The following is a 19440-nucleotide window of genomic DNA, read 5'->3' on the forward strand; positions in this document are numbered from 1 at the left end:
CCTATAAAAATCAAGACTTGGCCGGGCGTGGTGGCTCACGCCTGTAATCCCAGCACTTTGGAAGGCTGAGGCGGGTGGATCACGAGGTCAGGAGATCGAGATCATCCTGGCTAACATGGTGAAACACCATCTCTACTAAAAATACAAAACATTAGCCAGGCATGGTGGCGGGCGCCTGTAGTCCCAGCTACTCGGGAGGCTGAGGCAGGAGAATGGCGTGAACCCAGGAGGCGGAGCTTGCAGTGAGCCGAGATCGCGCCACTGCACTCCAGCCTGGGCAACAGAGTGAGACTCAGTCTCAAAAAAAAAAAAAAAAAAAAAAAAAAACAAGACTTACCTACGTTTCCCATTTCTCCTTGTTTTCTGTCCCTCAAGCAAAATCAGAAATAAGCTACGAGACCACCAAGCCTTCTTCAAGGCTATTCTGAGTTATCTAATCCATTAAGGAGACTTGGAACCCCCGTCATACTTTCTCTTTTTTTTTTTTTTCTTAGCACTTTTATCCTACTCCAAACTAAATCTTTCTATCACGGCTTCTTTCTCATTATTTCATGCAGGAGGGAGGAAAGAAAAACCTAACCCTTCTCATCTGTGTCAGGCAACCCAAACTACAGTCCACTCTGTGAAGAGACCCACCTGCCTGGAACGCCCTCTACCCACCAACACCTTCAGGAACTGCTCAAATGCTGACTCCTCCAGGAAGGGTTCCTTTCTTTCACCCAGTTTGTGCCTCTCTCTGGTTACTACTAGCCTGGACTCCAATGCTTGCTAGAATGTCTGCCCGAAGCTGGCCTGTGAGTTCATTAAGGACAGCAGGTATGGCATAGGAATCTTCCCCAGGCTCCACCATGGTGCATTAAACATAGCAGACATTCAATAAATCTTTGTTGAGAAATGAGCATCATGTCTCATCAGGAGTATGAAAAGCACTTAAGTGCTGGCAGAAATTGGATTGCTTGAGGGGTCTTGGTTAGAGGTTCGTGACATTGCTGATGGAACTGCTGCGATAAGGAAGGAAGAAAAAAGTCAAATGGCCTTGGCAAGCCTTCTCTTCAGTTCTAAATGTACGATAGTGAACAATCCTTTGCAATTAAGGGAACCACAGAATCCTTCCTCTCCACATTAGTTACCCCTGGGGAATAAAACCATACTTCTGTATTGTCTAATTTTTAAACAATTAGTCATGTATTGATTCTATATTTTGAATAAATTAAACTTTATAATAGCTTGATTTTTATTAAAAGGAATCTTTACATCAGCAGGGAGAGGCACTATGGGGTATTTTCCCCTCCCTACAATGACCACCCACAGGGACAAGGATGATGGGAAGGGACGCAGACCCTGGACGCTGGGTACCAAATTGATCAGAAACATGGGAGAAGCTGTGGTCAGCAAGGTGGGGACAGGCCAGCTGGGGACACAAGTGGCTACGGGACAGCAGAGAGGCAAACCATTTGCAGCTAAGCGGTACTAGGTCTTCTTCCACTCAACCCAGCTGGGAAAGGACTAAGGGAAATTTGAGGCAGAGAAAACAAAGCAGGAGGTCCTCCTTAGAGAAGGACATGCACTCAGCTTTTAAACCTGGCCTCGAAGTGAATTGGGGAACAGAGGACCAAAAAGAGCTATGAGAACTGCCCATTAGAATCTGACCTTGTGGAGGTCCAGGGTGGCTACCGAGGGCGCCTTGAGAACCCCAAGGGCAGGCAGCTTTCTGAGTGGCAGACCAACCACGGGGACCCAGGATCTGCCACTCCAGAGAAACTGCCTTCGGTCTAGTCAGAAACCGAAGACGCCAACAAGGGGAAGATGGCACCTGCAGAAAACCACTTGAGTAGGGCCAAGAGGACACGTTTTCAGGATACCCTCACTGATTTCCAGGCAGTGGAACTATCCTGTAGGACGCTCCAGTGGTGGATGCATGTCACTATACATTTGTCAAAACCCACTGAACGTACACCAAGAGTGAGCTGCACTGTCAGCGATGGATTCGGGTAATGACAACACGTCAACGCAGGCTCATCAGCTGTGACAAACGCACCACTCTGGCACAGGATGCTGACACCAGGGGAGGCCCCGTGGGTGTTGGAGCCAAGGGGATGGGAAATCTCTGCACCTTACACTCAATTTTGTTGTGCTCCAAAACTGCTCTAAAAAAAAAAAATAAAGTGTATTTAAAAAATAATGGCAGCCACCACGGTAGGCTAAGCTCCAGAGTCCTTGTGGGGTGCGTGAGAGCCGGACGGGCACTTGGCAACTCTGGGCCTTGCTGAGGAAAGGGTGAAGGAGGTCCCCAGAAGCCGAGGGGCCAATGTCATTACATGCGTTCGTGCGCAAACCTGCCGGTGGGGAGCACAAGCAGCAGTGCCCAGAGGCTTCGGGAGCTCCTCCGAGTTTTCTCAGAGGTGCCGGCAGAGGTGGAAGGCCACATCCACCAAAGAGAAAGGAAAGGTGGAGATGCAGACAAGGCGGGCCAGGCCTGTCAGGAAAAGAAATGAAACCTACATCCCTCCTCCAAGGAAAGAAAAAGCAGCTCAAGGATTCCAGGCACCCAAGAGGCCTCCTTTGGCCTTTTTCCAGTTCTGTTCTGAGCATCACCCAAAATTCAAAGAAAACATCTCGGCCTATCCGTGGGTGATGCTGCACAGAGACTGGGAGAGATGGGAGAGACAACACTGCTGCAGATGCCCAGTAGCCTAGGAAAAGGAGGAGCAGCATGAGAAGGATCCTGCTGCAGGCTGGGCTGAAGGAATGCCCGATGCAGGACAAAGGGAGATGCTGAGGCTGAAAAAAAGCAAGGAAAAGGAGGAACAGGAGGCTTGGTGCGGTGGCTCATGCCTGTAATCCCAGCACTTTAGGAGGCCAAAGTGGGCGGATCGCCTGAGGTCCAGAATTCCAGACCAGCCTGGCCAACATGGTAAAACCTCACCTCTACTAAAAATACAAAAATTAGCCAGGTGTGGTGGCAGGTGCCTGTAATCTCAGCTACTCCAGAGGCTGAGGCAGGAGAATTGCTTGAACCCAAGGGGCGGAGGCTGCAGTGAGCCGAGATTGCACCACTGCACTCCAGCCTGGGTGATGGGCGATGGAGCAAGACTGCGTCTCAAAAAAAAAAAGGAAGAAGAGAAGAGGGAGGAAGCTGATGATGATGATGAATTGGTTCTGGTGCAGCAGTTTTTTTCTTGTCAATAAAGCATTTAAGCCCCCCATATGCAACTTACTCCCTTTAAAGAAAAAAACTGAAATACAAGGCTGTGAAAAAATAACAAACGTCATTATCCCAGGAAACCCCCCAAAGAGTCCATACTTCCCAAAGACATTTAATACCTACTGCTCTTTACAGAACAGAACTTACTTTAAAACAGGACATTTCACTTTAATTACTAAAATTACCTCTGACTAAAACAGCAACAACACAGGCGCTCCAATGTAACCTGTCAGGTTGTACTCATGGTCATTCCAGACCTCCAGGTTATCTAAAACACTGCATCTCTCGCAGATTAAAGCAACTAAAAGCAAATCACCTAGATAAAACTCCAAAATCCCTTTCCCGATTAAACCTGGCATTTTAGGCCAGCTGCCAGTGGCTCATCCTTGTTATCTGAGCACTCTGGGAGCCAAGGCGGGAAGACTGCTTGAGGCCAAAAGGTGGAGACCAGCCTGAGCAAGTAAGACTCCATCTCTACAAAAATAAAAAACAAACTAAAAACCTGGCATTTTAGAATGCTTAAGTCATTCAAATATTAAAGAAAATTGTTAGGCCAGGCGCGGTGGCTCACACCTATAATGCCAGCACTTTGAGAAGCCAAGGCAGGCGGATCACCTGAGGTCAGGAGTTCGAGACTAGCTTGACCAACATGGTGAAACCCAGTCTGTACTAAAAATGCAAAAATTAGCCAGGCGTGGTGGCACACACCTGTAATCTCAGCTACTCAGGAGGCTGAGGCACGAGAATCACTTGAACCAGGGAGATGGAGGTTGCAGTGAGCTGAGATAGTGCCACTGCACTCCAGCCTGGGAGGCAGAGCGAGACTCCGACTTGAAAGAAAAAATAGTTTAAGAACATGATCACCCAAAATATCTTAACACTGCTTTTATCTTTTCTTATTACACTTGATTGGTCTAGTGTGTATCTTATAACCTAGCCGCCATCGTAGCTGACTATAATCATGACCTGCTCTTTACAGAGTGAACGCTCAGCTCATGCCATCCCCTTTCCACTCATGTATAACTGGCACAATATGCCCTGCCTTCCGGGCAGCACACACAACCCTATTGTTGGATAATCATGTTTAAAACTCACTCTCGGCCGGGCGCAGGGGCTCACGCCTGTAATCCCAGCTCTATGGGAGGCCGAGGCAGGCAGATCACGAGGTCAGGAGACCGAGACCATCCTGGCTAATACGGTGAAACCCTGTCTCTACTGAAAATACAAAAAATTAGCCAGGCATGGTGGTGGGCACCTGTAGTCCCAGCTACTCGGGAGGCTGAGGCAGCAGAATGGCGTGAACCCGGGAGACGGAGCTTGCAGTGAGCCAAGATTGCACCACTGCACTCCAGCCTGGGCGACAGAATGAGACTCCATCTCAATAAAAACAAACAAACAAACAAAAAAAAACCTCACTCTCAACAGAAAACTCCTGATTGGTTTTAACCAATTAAAAATGTCCTACACATATTAGCCTCCCTGTCTTTTTTTTTTTTTTTTTTTTTTGAGATGGAGTCTTGCTCAGTCACCCAGGCTGGAGTGCAGTGGCGCAATCTCCGCTCACTGCAAGCTCTGCCTCCCAGGTTCACGCCATTCTCCTGCCTCAGCCTCCCGAGTAGCTGGGACTATGGGCGCCGGCCACCACGCCCGGTTAATTCTTTTTGTATTTTTGGTAAAGACGGGGTTTCACCATGTTAGCCAGGATGGTCTCAATCTCCTGACCTTGTGATCCGCCCGCCTCGGCCTCCCAAAGTGCTGGGATTACAGGTGTAAGCCACCGTGCGGGCTATCAGCCTCCCTGTCTTATGTAAATGTCTTCCTTTCTCTAGATAAGGTCTTTTATCAGCATATACCTGATGATGTGCCCGGATAAGAAATTCGGTCCCATACTCAGGACCCACTTCAGGAAGAACTCTATCTTTCCTGACTTCTCCTCCTTTCCCGGGAAATTGTCAGCCGCATGGCCTGGATTCCCCAACAGGGCTGGCAGGGGGCATGGATTGGCCAGAGCCCCACTCCTCTTGCCACAAGGATCAGTCCAGGGTTAAGGACTATGCTAGGACCCTCAGCATTGCCTAAGAACTTGTGCTAGAGCTACTGAAAAAGAAGTGCTCTTTGTTCCCCAGGATCACATCATTAAGGCTGGGTGCTGCGGGCAGCCGCCTTTATCATCGGCTGGGGCACACCTGCCTAAGAAGTAAGCCCTCATGTTCCACCGTACTGGAAGTCAAGCCCACTGCAGCCCTTTCAGTGCTGTGAGCAGATGAATCTCCCCTTTTTCTTTTTGCTTAAACTAGTTGAGGTTGTTGTTCTTTTGCCTACAACTGAAAAAAAAACAAAAAACAAAAAACAAAACCACTGTAACACAATGAGTATGTACCCCAGTGATGACTATCAACACCAGCCAGGGTCATGCCAGCCACCCTGGGCCACATCAAACCAGGGATGGTAAAAGCAGCACCACTGGAAGCCCAGAATCACCCACCTGGGTTAAAATGAAAGTCTGCTGGGTTTAACTCACCTAGAGGCTTCTACCCAATTTTTGCAGGTGCAACCAAGACTGAGGCTGTTTAAACAGCCTTAAATTCTGCTATGCAACTCACTGGAAAACTACTTCAGGACCCACTTTGGAAGTGACCGCCACTAAAGTGGACAAGAGATGCAGGGTCAAAATGATGTATATATTAGGTATGTGGAGCTCAGACACATGATTTGTCTAATAAATTTGTTAAAAGAAACTCCTGTCATCTAAGAAATTACAAGCTACTCTTGACTTACGACCAGCTGACACACTGTTCCCACTGGTGATCAGCCACCCACAGCACCTCGCACCCCATCCATCCACCTGGGCCAATGCTGCTGCCATGTGGACACTCTGGAGCTCACATTCAGAGCAGAACCTGCTTTGCCTAGCAGGTAAAGCTAGGTGGAGTAGCCAAGTGTGATGAAGTCTGGGATCTGAAACACGGGCTACTCCCTCTTCAATCACCCTCTGTATAGTGATCACAGCCGTCCCATGTTGCTAACACAAATGACCTAATTAATCAGTCACCAGCCTCAGTCCCTAGCCTGAACTCTTCCATCAGCTCCAGACCCATATTTCTAACTGCCTGTTCATTTCCTCCGCCCACAATCCACTCATCTGAAACAGAATTCCTTATCTACATAGGATCTTCATCTTCCATGCTAGTCATCAGCCCCATGGACTTGGGTGTGTGGGTGTGTTCATTCGCCCCAGGGCACCTCCCTCCCTCCATCACCATCATCACTGAAGCCTGCCCCGCTCACCCCCACAGCTCCCTCCCTCGAATCCCTCCTCCTCCCCGCCCACTGGTGGCACAGTTCGATCTGGCATCAGCTTTTACCTGGGAAACCGCAATGGTCTCCTAGCTGGGGGACCAGCCTCCTTCCTTTCCAGTCTAACCACCAAACTGTCAACGCCCAAAATGGGTCTCATTCTGCCAATTCAAATTTCCCAGAAATGTCACATCACCTAATAGGCTAAAGCCCAAACCACTCAGCATGGTCCCATGGGTGATAATGACAAGGTAGTCTGGGAGCAGGTATTTTAGGACCAGATATGATCTGGTCCTGGACTGCCTTCTTCAACATATGTGTCTTGTTCTCTTTCCTTTCCCCTTAAGTCCGGCAGAATTGGATTCCTTGTATTTTTCCAAACACTCTGTGCTATTTAAAGACACCATGCTTTTGAACATTCTAATCTGTCTGGATGCCCTCTGCCTTTAAAATAAATTCTTCTAGAACAGAGCTCAGTCATTGTTTCCTTTATTAATCTTCAGCCAGCTACATCTAGATATTTAATTACCCCCTCCTCTGCGCTACTTCTGAGCCTTATACTTCCATAAATGCATTTTTTTCCCATTGAAATGTATGCAACACATGTGCCTCCGCTACTGGGCCATAAGCTCCTTGAAGACGGAGCTGTTAGTCATCTAATCCCAATGCCAGCACTGCACCACACATATGACAGATCCCTCTTCAACTCTAAACACCAGCTCCTATGCCTTATATTGGCTGATATACTACCTATTAGATATCTATTCAGATCAACACACATCTTTCTTCCCATAATTAAGAAGGCCTACCGGTTTTATGAACTATTAGGAATACTTTCCCAGCATCCAGCTGAGCAATTTTGACAGGAGGAATCCTGTTTTCATGGGAACTACTGAACCCACTAGAGGGGGTGCAGCAAAGAGGAATGCAGTAAACACCAGAGCGGTACAACATCAGGAAGGCACTACAATGGAGAAGGGGGTACTGCAGGGCACAGCCAGGCCTGGCACAGCCCCAAAGACCAACCTGAACTAACCCAGAAACCTGCACCCAGAAACATAAAGAAAACTCCTCCTCCTCCTCCAACTCTCTTATGCCAACTAGCTTCCTGCCTTCAGAACCAAGAACTTAACTCTTAAGATTATAGTTGACATAGACTTTGGAGTAAAAGGCTTTTCTAGCCTAGCCTCACAACTTAACTGCTATTTCCAAACTCCTTTCTATACGAAAATATGCAGGCGACTAACCAACAAACTTACGAGTGAAATCGGGAATGTATTTGGGAACAGTCCATATATTTTAAACTTTATTTCTTACAAATGAAAAACTGTGCTTCTTTTTGCATCAAACAATGGTGACTACAGAAGTAAATTACAATAAAAATATTAATATATCCCTAGGCCGGGCACGGTGGCTCACGCCTGTAATCCCAGCACTTTAGGAGGCTGAGGCAGGCGGATCACCTGAGGTTGGGGGTTCGAGACCAGCCTGACCAACGTGGAGAAACCCTGTCTCTACTTAAACAAAAAAAAAAAAAAAAAAAAATTAGCCAGGCGTGGAGGCACATGCCTGTAATCCCAGCTATTCAGGAGGCTGAGGGCAGAACAATCTCTTAACTCAGGAGGTGGAGGTTGCACCATTGCACTCCAGCCTGGGCAACAAGAGTGAAACTCCATCTCAAAAAAAAAAAAGAAAAAAGTGTATTAATATGTCCCTGATATGGTTTGGCTGTGTCCCCACCCAAACCTCATTCTGAATTGTAGCTCCCATAATCCCCATGCGTTGTGGGAGGGACCCAGTGGGAGGTAACTGAATCACGGGAGGGTTTTTCCCATGCTGTTGGCATGACACTAAGTCTCACGAGATCTGATGGTTTGATAAAGGGCAGTTCCCCTGCACACGCTCTCTTGCCTGCCGACATGTGAGACGTGACTTTGCTCCTCTTTCGCCTTCCGCCATGACTGTGAGGCCTCCCTAACCATGTGGAACTATGAGTCCATTAAATGTTTTTCTTTATAAATTACCCAGTCTCGGGTATTTCTTCATAGCAGTATGAAAATGGACTCATACAATCCCTTCCTAGTTTTTGTCATGTTATTAAATGGCCACAAAGTCTACACTTACGTACCATTTTTCCTAAAATAGCAAAGATCTTTACAACAAAGCCTGACAACACTCCCTCTTTTTCTTGAAGTGTGCTTCTATCCAAATAGTTTCCATTTCTCACAAAAGTTAAATCACTAAAGACAACCAATCATACCAAAACAAAAATTTGAAAATCTGAACAAAGAGAAAAAGCAAATGAGTTCCAGCAAAATTCAGGAGCACTAACTTCTCATATCTCATATCACTGAAAGGAAAAAAAAAAAGGCCAGGCACTGTGGCATGCACCTGTAGTCCCCGCTTTTGCAGCCACTCGAGGCCGAGGCAGGAGAATCACTTGACTCAGGAGTTCAAGTCCAGACTGGGGAACATAGTCAACTCTCATCTCTTAAAAAACAGTAATAATAGAAGGGTAGTAGTAAAGGTCCATGTCCCTTATCCAAACTTTCAAAATCCAAAAGTCTCCGAAAACCAACAGTTTTTCCAACTCCTCTGGAGGTGAGATCTAAACTGATCTGAAACCAGTTGGCAGCAAACCCTGAAATGATGTGCAGCTACTCACAGTCTCAGTGCCAACAGGCAGACACCTCCCTCGACGCTCCAGTCCTCGTGGGTCACTGGGCACAGCCAAGCATCCACTCAACACTATTCAACGCTATGTCTCAATATTGCCCCTGACCCACTTATGCACCTTGTACAGGATGAAAACTTTATACAAGGAATGTATTATTTCAATGACTACTGCCCTGCCATTCAAAATGCATACAGTATGATTCTGCTGAAAAGCAGACTGGTCCTATTTTGGGGTGAATGTTCATTCAGAGCAGTAATTTTAAGTCATAATATTGGCACTTATCCTGCAAATCTCTTTCTCATCTGAAACTTTTAACTAAATCAACAGGCTGAAAAGAAACACAAGATATAAGAGCTATTTTAAACCAGACTATTCACCATATATTTATAAAAGATTCATCTAAAAGACAATCAAAAACATAATTCTGGCCAGGCGTGGTGGCTCACACCTGTAATCCCAGCACTTTGGAAAGCCGACGCGGGTGGATCATTTGAGGTCAGGAGACCAGCCTAACCAACATGGTGAAACCCCGTCTCTACTAAAAATACAAAAAAATTAGGTGGGCATGGTGGCACATGCCTGTAGTCCCAGCTACTCGGGAGGCTGAGGCAGGAAAACTGCTTGAACCCGGGAGACAGAGGTTGCAGTGAGCCGAGATCACGCCACTGCACTCCAGCCTGGGAGACAGGACAAGACTCCATCTCAAAAAAAACAAAAAAAACATAATTCAGTCAGGCAGAATTCTAGCTGTTTGTCCTCCTCAGGCTCCCGCAGCCACTTCAAAGTTAGCCAGAGCCTAGACACAGCCAGGACAGTGGTTCTGCTGTCTTGAGTGAATGCTCACTCACTCTCACAGAGTATACGTGTGGACCCCAGTCCGCAGGCGGTGATCCTTGTTTCAAATACGACTGGGCAAGGGGTAAGGTGCCCAGCAGGAGTGTAAGTGTAACACCACCATGTGGGTATTCTCACACAGTGAGAATAGCAACCTAGGCAAAGCAATTAACGACATAAAACTCATTAAATAACACACTGCTTTCCAACAGCACTGCCAGGGATGAGAGGAGGAGAGTCATTTTTTCTTTCTCCAAAGGCAAAAGAAAGCAGCAAGGAGGTCGGGCACGGTGGCTCATGCCTGTAATCCCAATACTTTGGGAGGCCAAGGCAGGCAGATCACTTGAGGTCAGGAGTTCAAGACCAGCCTGGCCAACACAGTGAAACTCCCTCTCTACCAAAAATACAAACATTAGCCGGGCGTGAGGCACACACCTGTAATCCTAGCTACTGGGGAGGCTGAGGCACGAGAATCACTTGAAGCCGGGAGGCAGAGGTTGCAATGAGCGAAGATCACATCACTGTACTCCAGCAAGGGCAACAGAGTGAGACTGTCTCAAAAAAAAAAAAAAAGAAAGAAAGAAAGAAAGCAGCAAGGTTATTCTTTCTAACCAGCAGAGCCAAACAAGTATGTATCTCTGGCTGGTACTCCTCTGTCGTAAAGATGGGGCAGGGCTGGTCAGGTGCAGTGGCTCTTGCCACTAATCCTAGCACTTTGGGGGAGGCGGGCAGATCACCTGAGGTCAAGAGTTCAAGACCAACCAGCCCGGCCAACATGCTGAAACCCAACCTCTACCAAAAATACAAAAACTAGCCGGGTGTGGTGGCGCGTGCCTGTAATCCCAGCTGCTCCAGAGGCTGAGGCATGAGAATCGCTTGAACCTGGGAGGTGGAGGTTGCAGTGAGCCGAGATCGCACCATTGCACTCCAGCCTGGGTCGACAGAGTGAGACTCCCGTCTCAAAAAAAAAAAAAAAAGATGGGACACGCCTTGTATTAAAGGAGGCACAGAAGTCAGTTAAGACAGTAAAATAATCATCATGAAAACCATATGGAAATGTGGGATGATATTTATGACACAATGCTGAATGAGAAACAATATAAAAGTGTACCTACATTATGACTGCAATTACTTAAGGAAATGTGTGTACCCAGACAACTGGCAAAATAGGAAGACCCACATACTCAAGTACTGGGATTCTAGATGCTTTTGCTTTAAAAATACTTTAACCTCCGGAGATGGAGTGAAGATATTCTTCTGGGTGAAGGTTCCCATTTCTGTACAATCCTCAACCCCCCCCTTCACATGATTCTTCTATAGACTATGTACGCATAACGGGGCCAGGATAGGAAACGGGACTGGCACACCACAGCCGATAAGCAACTGGCCGTTCCGCTGGTTTCCAAAGGCCCTTACTATCACAAGTCCTCCAGCAGAAAGGAACAGAATTACTACTACTCTGATATAAAATGACAAACTCAAGAAGAATTATTTTCGGGGAATTTCAAAAACACCCTCATTTGATTGCTATAGCTAATATTAAGAAATCATCTATGCAACAGGCCATATAAAAAGTACTGAGGTTTTTATCATTTTAAAAGGGTTCCAGGCCAGGCGCGGTGGCTCACGCCTGTAGTCCCAGCACTTTGGGAGGCCGAGGCGGGCGGATCACGAGGTCAGGAGATCAAGACCATCCTGGCTAGCACGGTGAAACCCCGTCTCTACTAAAAATACAAAAAAATTAGCCGGGCGTGGTGGAGGGCGCCTGTGGTCCAGCTACTCGGGAGGCTGAGGCAGGAGAATGGTGCGAACATGGGAGGCGGAGCTTGCAGTGAACCTAGATTGCACCACTGCACCTCCAGCCTGGGCGACAGAACAAGACTCTGTCTCAAAAAAAAAAAAGGTTCCAATATTTTATCATCTTAAGTAACATTTTACTCCAATTATTTTTCAGGATGCTCAGGGTAAACTGTTCTTCTTGGAAATACAAAGGGGAAAAATCATTTCTAACCAGGAGTGCTACAGTACAAGTTTCTTTTAGGTTGCTGACTGATGAAGCCATTTTACAATGAAGAGAAGGGCCAGGAGCGGTGGCTCGCACCTGTAATCCCAGCACTCTGGGAGGCCAAGGCGGGCGGATCATGAGGTTAGGAGTTTGAGACCAGCCTGACCAACATGGTGAAACCCCATCTCTACTAAAAATACAAAAATTAGCCAGGCCTGGTGGTGGGCGCCTGTAATCCCAGCTCCTCAGGAGGCTGAGGCAGGAGAATCGCTTGAACCCAGGAGGCTGAGGTTGCAGTGAGCCGAGATCACACAATCGTACTCCAGCCTGGGCAACAGAGAGACTCCATCTCAAAAAAAAAAAAAAAAAAAAGTTTAGCTTGGCGTGATGGTGCATGCCTGTAATCCCAGCTACTTGGGAGGCTGAGGCAGGAGAATCGCATGAACCCAGGAGGCAGAAGTTGCAGTGAGCCAAGATCACACCACTACACTCCAGTCTGGGCAACAGAGTGAGACTCCCTCTCTTAAAAAAATAAAATAAAATAAAATAAATTAAAAACAGAGAGAAAATAACATATTTTATATGAACATACCTGCATGCACAGAAACGTCTGTATATTTGGGGGCTGGGGAGCTTCTCAAGCCTTCTCAGGCCTCCCAAGAAACAATTTGCTCCACAACATACACAGTAATGCATCCCAGAGGAAGGAACCAGGATGCCACTTGAAGAACTAGTTTTTAACTGAAGTTGTTTAAACTATGTGACCACTTCATGCCTCCAGGGAGGCATATGACCACTTCATGCCTCCACGGAAATGCAATCCCACCCCACAACATCCAAGGCTAGCACCGATGGCCCCAGGTCAATTTTGGGAGTGTGTACCCAGAATACCGATGCTATTAGATGGCACACTTCAATCGCATCCTCTGCCTTTATTCTTCCGAGATAAACACAGGCAGTCGGGGGACCACGGCCAGGAAATGTAAGTAGTTTCACTTCACAGAAGCTCGTCTTTTCTTGCAGAAGACAACATAGGGGAAGGCATTCTGAATGACACAAGTTGTTTTAGAAAGACTTCAGATTCTTCAACAACAAAGGGAAAAAAGAGCCCAAATCTCTGTAACTCCTCTTCCTGACGTGGTCAATCCCCTAAGTCTGTATAATGTGCTGCTTACCCTTGTATTTTAAAATGCCGTATAAAACACGTTTCCAGGCCGGGCGTGGTGGCTCACGCCTGTAATCCCAGCACTTTGGGAGGCCGAGGTGGGCGGATCACGAGGTTAGGAGATCGAGACCATCCTGGCTAACACGGTGAAACCCCATCTCTACTAAAAATAAAAAAAAAAATTAGCCGGGCATGGTGGAGGGCGCCTGTAGTCCCAGCTACTCGGGAGGCTCAGGCAGGAGAATGGCGTGAACCTGGGAGGCGGAGCTTGTAGTGAGCCGAGATCGCGCCACTGCACTCCAGCCTGGGCGAAGGAGCGAGACTCCGTCTCAAAAAAAAAAAAAGTTTCCAATTCCTCATGTAATGAATTGCAACAAGCCTCAGAAAAACTACAATGCACTTAAAACCAAAAGCAAAGCCAAAAACCCCAAAACTCTCAAATAAGAAAGCCTGGTAAAATCAAAGTATAACTAAATCCAGTACTCCCTAATAACAGACGACATTATTAAAATAAATGGGGGAGGGGGAGATAACAGAGAAATAGAGATCACTTCTGAATCAAAAGTCCAATCAACTATACATAAAAGCCAAAATCCCAAACATTGAAAACTCTACTGATATGAAATACTTTTTCCCATTCTGAAATATACATATAGTATTATATTTAGTTAAGTGTTAAATACAACAGCTACCGAGAAAAGAAAATCAATTTTAACCAAAGACAGTCATTTCATCAGTGGGAAAAACACGGGAGGGCATTCCCTTCTCACCCCTGCGGCATCCCAGCACCTGGAGCTAAGAGGAGCTCGACAGATGATACAGAGCTTGCTCGGGGGCTTCCCCTTACGAAGGCTCCCTAGGCAGAGGAAGGCAAGGGGTACTGAGTCTGAGAATCCTGCAGTGGCTGAGCAAGGGGAGGGGTAGATTCAAAGGCCCAGGAACAGGCGCTGAGCTTTGGAGGACCACAGGGAGTTGAGCCCACCCAGGGCAGAGGGGCGGAAGAGCAGAGGAGGAAGCTGGGTCCTAAAAAAGGCCCTGAGTTTTAGGCTGGCATTTACATCTGATCAGGAAGTCAGGAGCAGCGGGCAATACCACAGTTAAGAAAAGTTATCCTGACAAATTTGAGAATTATCAGGTTCAGAGCATTTGTTCTAGTTTGGGGTTTTCCAAAAAAACTACTGCACCCTAGATCTGAGAGATGCACTCCTTATGAAATAAGGTTCCAAGTGGCACACAGTAGCACAAGCCTGTAATCTCAGCTACTTAAGAGACAGAAGCAGGAGGACTGCTTGAGGCCAAGAGTTCGAGTCCAGCCTTGGCAACATAGCGCGATTCCCATTTCTAAAAATAAAAATGAGGTTCCAAGGTCAAAAAGACATGGAAGACACATCCTCTGCCCCCAACAGGTTTATAAATACATGCTAAAACAGTAAAGGCTCTAATGAGTCTTATAATTAAAGGCCTATTCAATTCCCAAAGTTAGGTCAGCGGTTCCAAAGTCAGTCTTTGGAAATACAAGCCATAAGCTGCAAGCACTGATTGTAGCTTGCTCTGCTTTTCAAATGGGCAAGGCTACTGTGTGCTTCACTAGAGTGGGGAGCAATGAGGATTCAGGATTCTTTTTAATTCTCCAGCACAATGGTTCTCAAAGTGTCATCCTCGAGGCAGCAATACACCAGGACACTTGTTCAAAATACAAACTCCCTCAGAGACGCCCAGAATCAGAAACTCCAGGGCAGCAGGGCAGAGCCTGCAGTCTGCATTTTATTAAGCCCTCCAGCTGACACTGACTGGTCTTATATTCAATTAGAGGGCTGGACACGGTGGCTCACACCTGTAATCCCAGCACTCTGGAAGGCGGAGGCGAGAGGATCACTTGAGGTCAGGAGTTTGAGACCATCCTGGCCAACAGGGCAAACAAAACCCTGTCTCTATGAAAAATACAAAAATTAGCCTGGCGTGGTGGTGGGTGCCTGCAATCCCAGCTACTTGGGAGGCTGAGGCAGGAGAATTGCTTGAACCTGGGAGGCGGAGGTTGCAGTGAGCCGAGATCATGCCATGGCACTCCAGTCTGGGCAAGAGAATGAGACTCTGTCTCAAAAAAAAAAAAAAAAAAAATTATATTTGATTAGAGGGTACTTTTTCAGTTATTTCTTCACCACCCAAAACAACACAATCTGGGCAATACCTGAAAGGCAATGAACAGGAGCCAGTCAGCAGCTCCATGCCCACCCTAAGGAGGTGGGGCTCAGAGCTCACTACAGAGAACGGAGATAAAGGAACAGGGAAAACATCTGAAAGTCCAAGTCACAGCCCCCCACACCCACAATCCTAAATTCCAGGAAGCCGGTTAAAAATAATCCAGGAACAAGTTTCCCGATCAGGAGGAGTGCGCAGACAGCACAGCGCCAGCCCGGTGGGCTGAAGGCCCAGGGCTCCCTCTGCTCCAGCAGCAGGCGGTGGGCATGGGGTTGGCAGCCAAGGCTAGCTACCTCCTCTCACGCAGACAACCACCACCAAGAAGGCCTGGCCTCTCGGGCACAGAACCACAAGGACCCACACCGCCAGCTGCCCACCTTGCTGTGCCAGGCACCCTGCCAGCCAGAAGCACGCCAGGCTAAGGGGGAAGGACCTGCCCCCAACGAAATCGAGATTTTTTTTTCCTCAAAAAAAATGAATAATAATGAAACATGAACACACTCTTCTTTAAAGGTTAAAAAAAAAAAGGAAATAAAAATGCCCAAAACACCCTCTGTTCACAGCCCTGAACTGAGCTGGTTTCACAAAGGCTGGAGGGAGAATGTGATGGTCAGGAGTCAGGAGGGCAGAGCTGTGTTGGGGATGTGCTGCAGGGAATCTGACACACCAGGGAGCGGGCAGTCGGGAGGAAGGAAAAGCACACACATGCTGGCCTCCCAGTCAGGGCTTCCGCCCCAGTGACGCTGTTTTCTAGCCGAGGCCTTGGGCAGGTTTCATAAGCCTCGGTTTTCTCATCTGTAAAATTAGTCTGACAGCCGTTCCCTCAGCAGAGACCCTGAGGGTTCACCAAGGGGCCCAGCCCTCACTGAAGAAAACTCAATCAAAGCAGTCCCCTTCCGACAAGGCTTCCCATGAAGGGCAACAAAATCCAAAGATGTTTATTTTCTAGACTGACACAAATCCAGCCACGCCACAGGCTCAGTTACTCCTTCCACCTACCCACAGCAAGCAACAGGGAAGCAGGTGGGAGAAGAAAGCTTGCTGCAGAACTGCTGAAGAAGTGAGGCTTTGTGCTACCAGCTTTTTCTGTGTGAATTACCTCTCAAGAAATATTTGGTACCAGGAAACTGCATCACACATACTACAGGAACGCTCAAGCAATACCTTTCTTCATCTGGAGTTCAGGTGGCAGTTTAATAACTTTGAAGTCATCACAATGAACATGCTTCCAAAGTTCGACGAAACTATACCTAAAATAACCGCGGGCTAAGGCTCAGTCTCCACGTTCCAGACTGTTTTTCATTTCTACTCAATGGTTCGTTGCTGTAAAATTCTACCCAAGAAAGTACTCTGTCCTTAAGCAAGAAATCGCTTGAAGGCCATACCCCAAAGAAGAGCTTTCCCTGTTTAGATACGCACCCTTCAAGTCCTCCATCCATTAACATGCTATGGATTTATGGCCAGCACTGTGTGGTGCCCCCAGCGTGCAGACACCACTGACTCTGCAACATGCAATCTGCTAACATGTGGCCACTGGGACAGCCACATAACACCCGGGCCCTCTGACGGGCTATTCGGCATCTGTGGCACACGTGTGCCCCAGTCCTGCACCGACCACCACGGAACATACGAGCAGACTGACACCACCTCCGCCCTGCCAAGAAGCACATACTCAATTCTGGACCGGGGGTTGGAACCCCAAAGCATCATAAACTTAAGCAAGCGTTTCTCCAGAGAGATCCTATGAGGCTCCCGGACATGGTTCTGTGTCCACAGGATCTCAGGACCAAAAAAATGAGAGAAACAAGAAGAGCAGGTTCTCAGTTCAAGTTGGGGAGGTGGAGGCCACCAACCAGTAGAGAGATGGAAAAATAAGCAGACATGTATACTGCTGTTTATTTACGGGGAGAAAATAAGAGGCACAATCTCATGATGAAGAGAACGGAGGCTCCGAGTTCTTGCCCACCGCCCTGGCCCAGCAGTCAGTCCTAGCCCTTGGAATTTCTTCACCTGCCTGGCCCTGTCTTTACTCACCTACAAACTGGAGAACAGCAACTTGGAGGTAGAGGGACATGGACAGCAGCATTTAATTGGTTCAATCCTGAAATCCCACTAAAATCATAAATCTAAAAACTACCACATACCTGAAACAGAGAGAAGACAACTGCAATGAAATCTCAGAAGCTGGAAAGTAGGTAGTAGTTTAAAAAAAAAAAAAAGGGGGTGGGGTGGGGGGAGTAGAGGAAGACAACGCTAAACCGGAGGTGCAGAAAGCAGAGAATTTTTTTTTTTTTGGAGGCAGAGTCTCGCTCTGTCACCCAGGCTGGAGTGCAATGGTGCGATCTCGGCTCACTGCAACTTCCGCCTCCTGGGTTCAAGCAATTCTCCTGCCTCAGCCTGCCAAGTAGGTGGGATTACAGGCGTGTATCACCACGCCTGGGTAATTTTTGTGTTTTTGGTAGAGAAGGGGTTTCACCATGTTGGTCAGGCTGGTCTCGAAATCCTGACCTCAAATGATCCACCCGCTTCGGCCTCCCAAAGTGCTGAGATTACAGGCGTGAGCCATCACGCCCGGCCAGCAGAGAACTAACTTAACTCACAGTGCTGGACCCCCAGCTCTCAGGAACTGACGGCACCAGTCCCTCTGCCGGGGGAATGAGTGAACCAGGCAGCGCCTCAAAGTCAGCTACAGAAGTGGGCAGACAGCCAGATAGCTTGCCCCACATCTCACAGCTGGCCTCCCAAACTCAATGAAATGATGGAAAATATATTATCTGCAAAGGAAGGACAAATTGAGGATATATGGACCAGGCCGCAGCAGACACAGCCAGAAGCAGAGGCAGCATACTTAAAAATGGGGAATGAAGGCCGGGCACGGTGGCTAACACCTGTAATCCCAGCAGTTTGGGAGGCCGAGGCGTGTCTATCACCTGAGGTCAGCAGTTCGAGACCAGCCTGATCAACGTGGTGAAACCTCGTCTCTACTAAAAAATACAAAAATTAGCCGGACATGGTGGTGGGTGCCTGTAATCCCAGCTACTTGGGAGGCTGAGGCAGGAGAATCACTTGAACCCGGGGGTGGAGGGCGGGGGGGGTGGGGGGGGTGGGGGGCAGATGTTATGTTGCAGTGAACCAAGATCATGCCATTGCACTCCAGTCTGGGTGACAGAGCGAGACTCCATCTCAAAAAACAAAAAAGAAAAAGGAATATTTGAGGGCCGATGCAGAAGGTTCACCATCCAAGTAATAAAGTTTCAGAAAGAAAGAACACAGAAAATGGAAGGGGGGAGGGGAATCAAAGAAAAAAATCAACAAAAAGATCTGAGTCGCTTCACAGAAAGGGCCTAACCAAGTATCTGTCGCGAGAAACGAAAACAGCCCCACTCCAAGCCACATCATTGTGAAACTTCAGAACACAAGGAAAAAGTTCAGATCCCATTAGGTCCAGGAAGAACAGCACAGCCTGCACACACAAAAGCCGGTGCTGGCGGGGCCTCCATCTTCAACAGCAACACTGGAAGCTAAAACACAGTGGAGAAACACCTTTAAAATTCTGGAGGAAATGAATGTCCACCCTGCAATTTTACACCATGCTAAAATATCAACTGAGGGAGAAGGAAAAAAGAAATTTTTGAAAAGCCTGTCTCCCACGCTGCCTATTCACAAAAAATGGCGCACTATATGCCCAACCAACACCATGGCATAAATCAAGAAAGACAATGACAGGAGAGACAAAAAAAAAAACAAAACAACAACAGATATTCAACACAAGAGAGCAGCAGAAGGAACCCAGAGGACGAGGGCAAAGGAAGACCAGAGGATGGGAGCGGCACAAGGAGCATAGAAGATACGCAGGTGACGAAAGTCACAGGTGCCACCCGAACTTCCTAAGACAAGGTTGCAACAACTGCAGAGTGCTGGGTTGAATGAGAAGCATTACCAAAAGAAAAGAATTCCAAAAGAGATCTGATCAGTAACTATGGTTGAGTAATAATGGCTGGGCTGCGGATCCGTCTGCAGTCCATTAATGTACACACTGCATTCTGACTTCACGGACA

At 47.5% G+C, this 19440-nt stretch overlaps 2 protein-coding genes across 3 annotated transcripts in view; both read right to left on the bottom strand.

Annotated features, from left to right (window-relative positions):
• Positions 1-19440, bottom strand: part of STK24 (serine/threonine kinase 24) — a 132850-nt gene that overhangs the window by 101713 nt on the left and 11697 nt on the right. The window lies entirely within an intron of this gene.
• LOC129049586 (uncharacterized) lies at positions 339-3096 on the bottom strand. Its single transcript, XM_054529169.2, has one exon. The coding sequence runs from the start codon at positions 2713-2715 to the stop codon at positions 2020-2022; it is 696 nt and encodes a 231-aa protein (XP_054385144.1). The 5' UTR covers positions 2716-3096; the 3' UTR covers positions 339-2019.

Source organism: Pongo abelii, chromosome 14 (assembly GCF_028885655.2).
Source record: "Pongo abelii isolate AG06213 chromosome 14, NHGRI_mPonAbe1-v2.0_pri, whole genome shotgun sequence".
NCBI lineage: Eukaryota > Metazoa > Chordata > Mammalia > Primates > Hominidae > Pongo > Pongo abelii.

Coding starts and splice junctions, on each gene's coding strand:
- LOC129049586 (XM_054529169.2), bottom strand. CDS start 2,715: ATGCTGCTCCTCCTTTTCCTAGGCTACTGGGCATCTGCAGCAGTGTTG.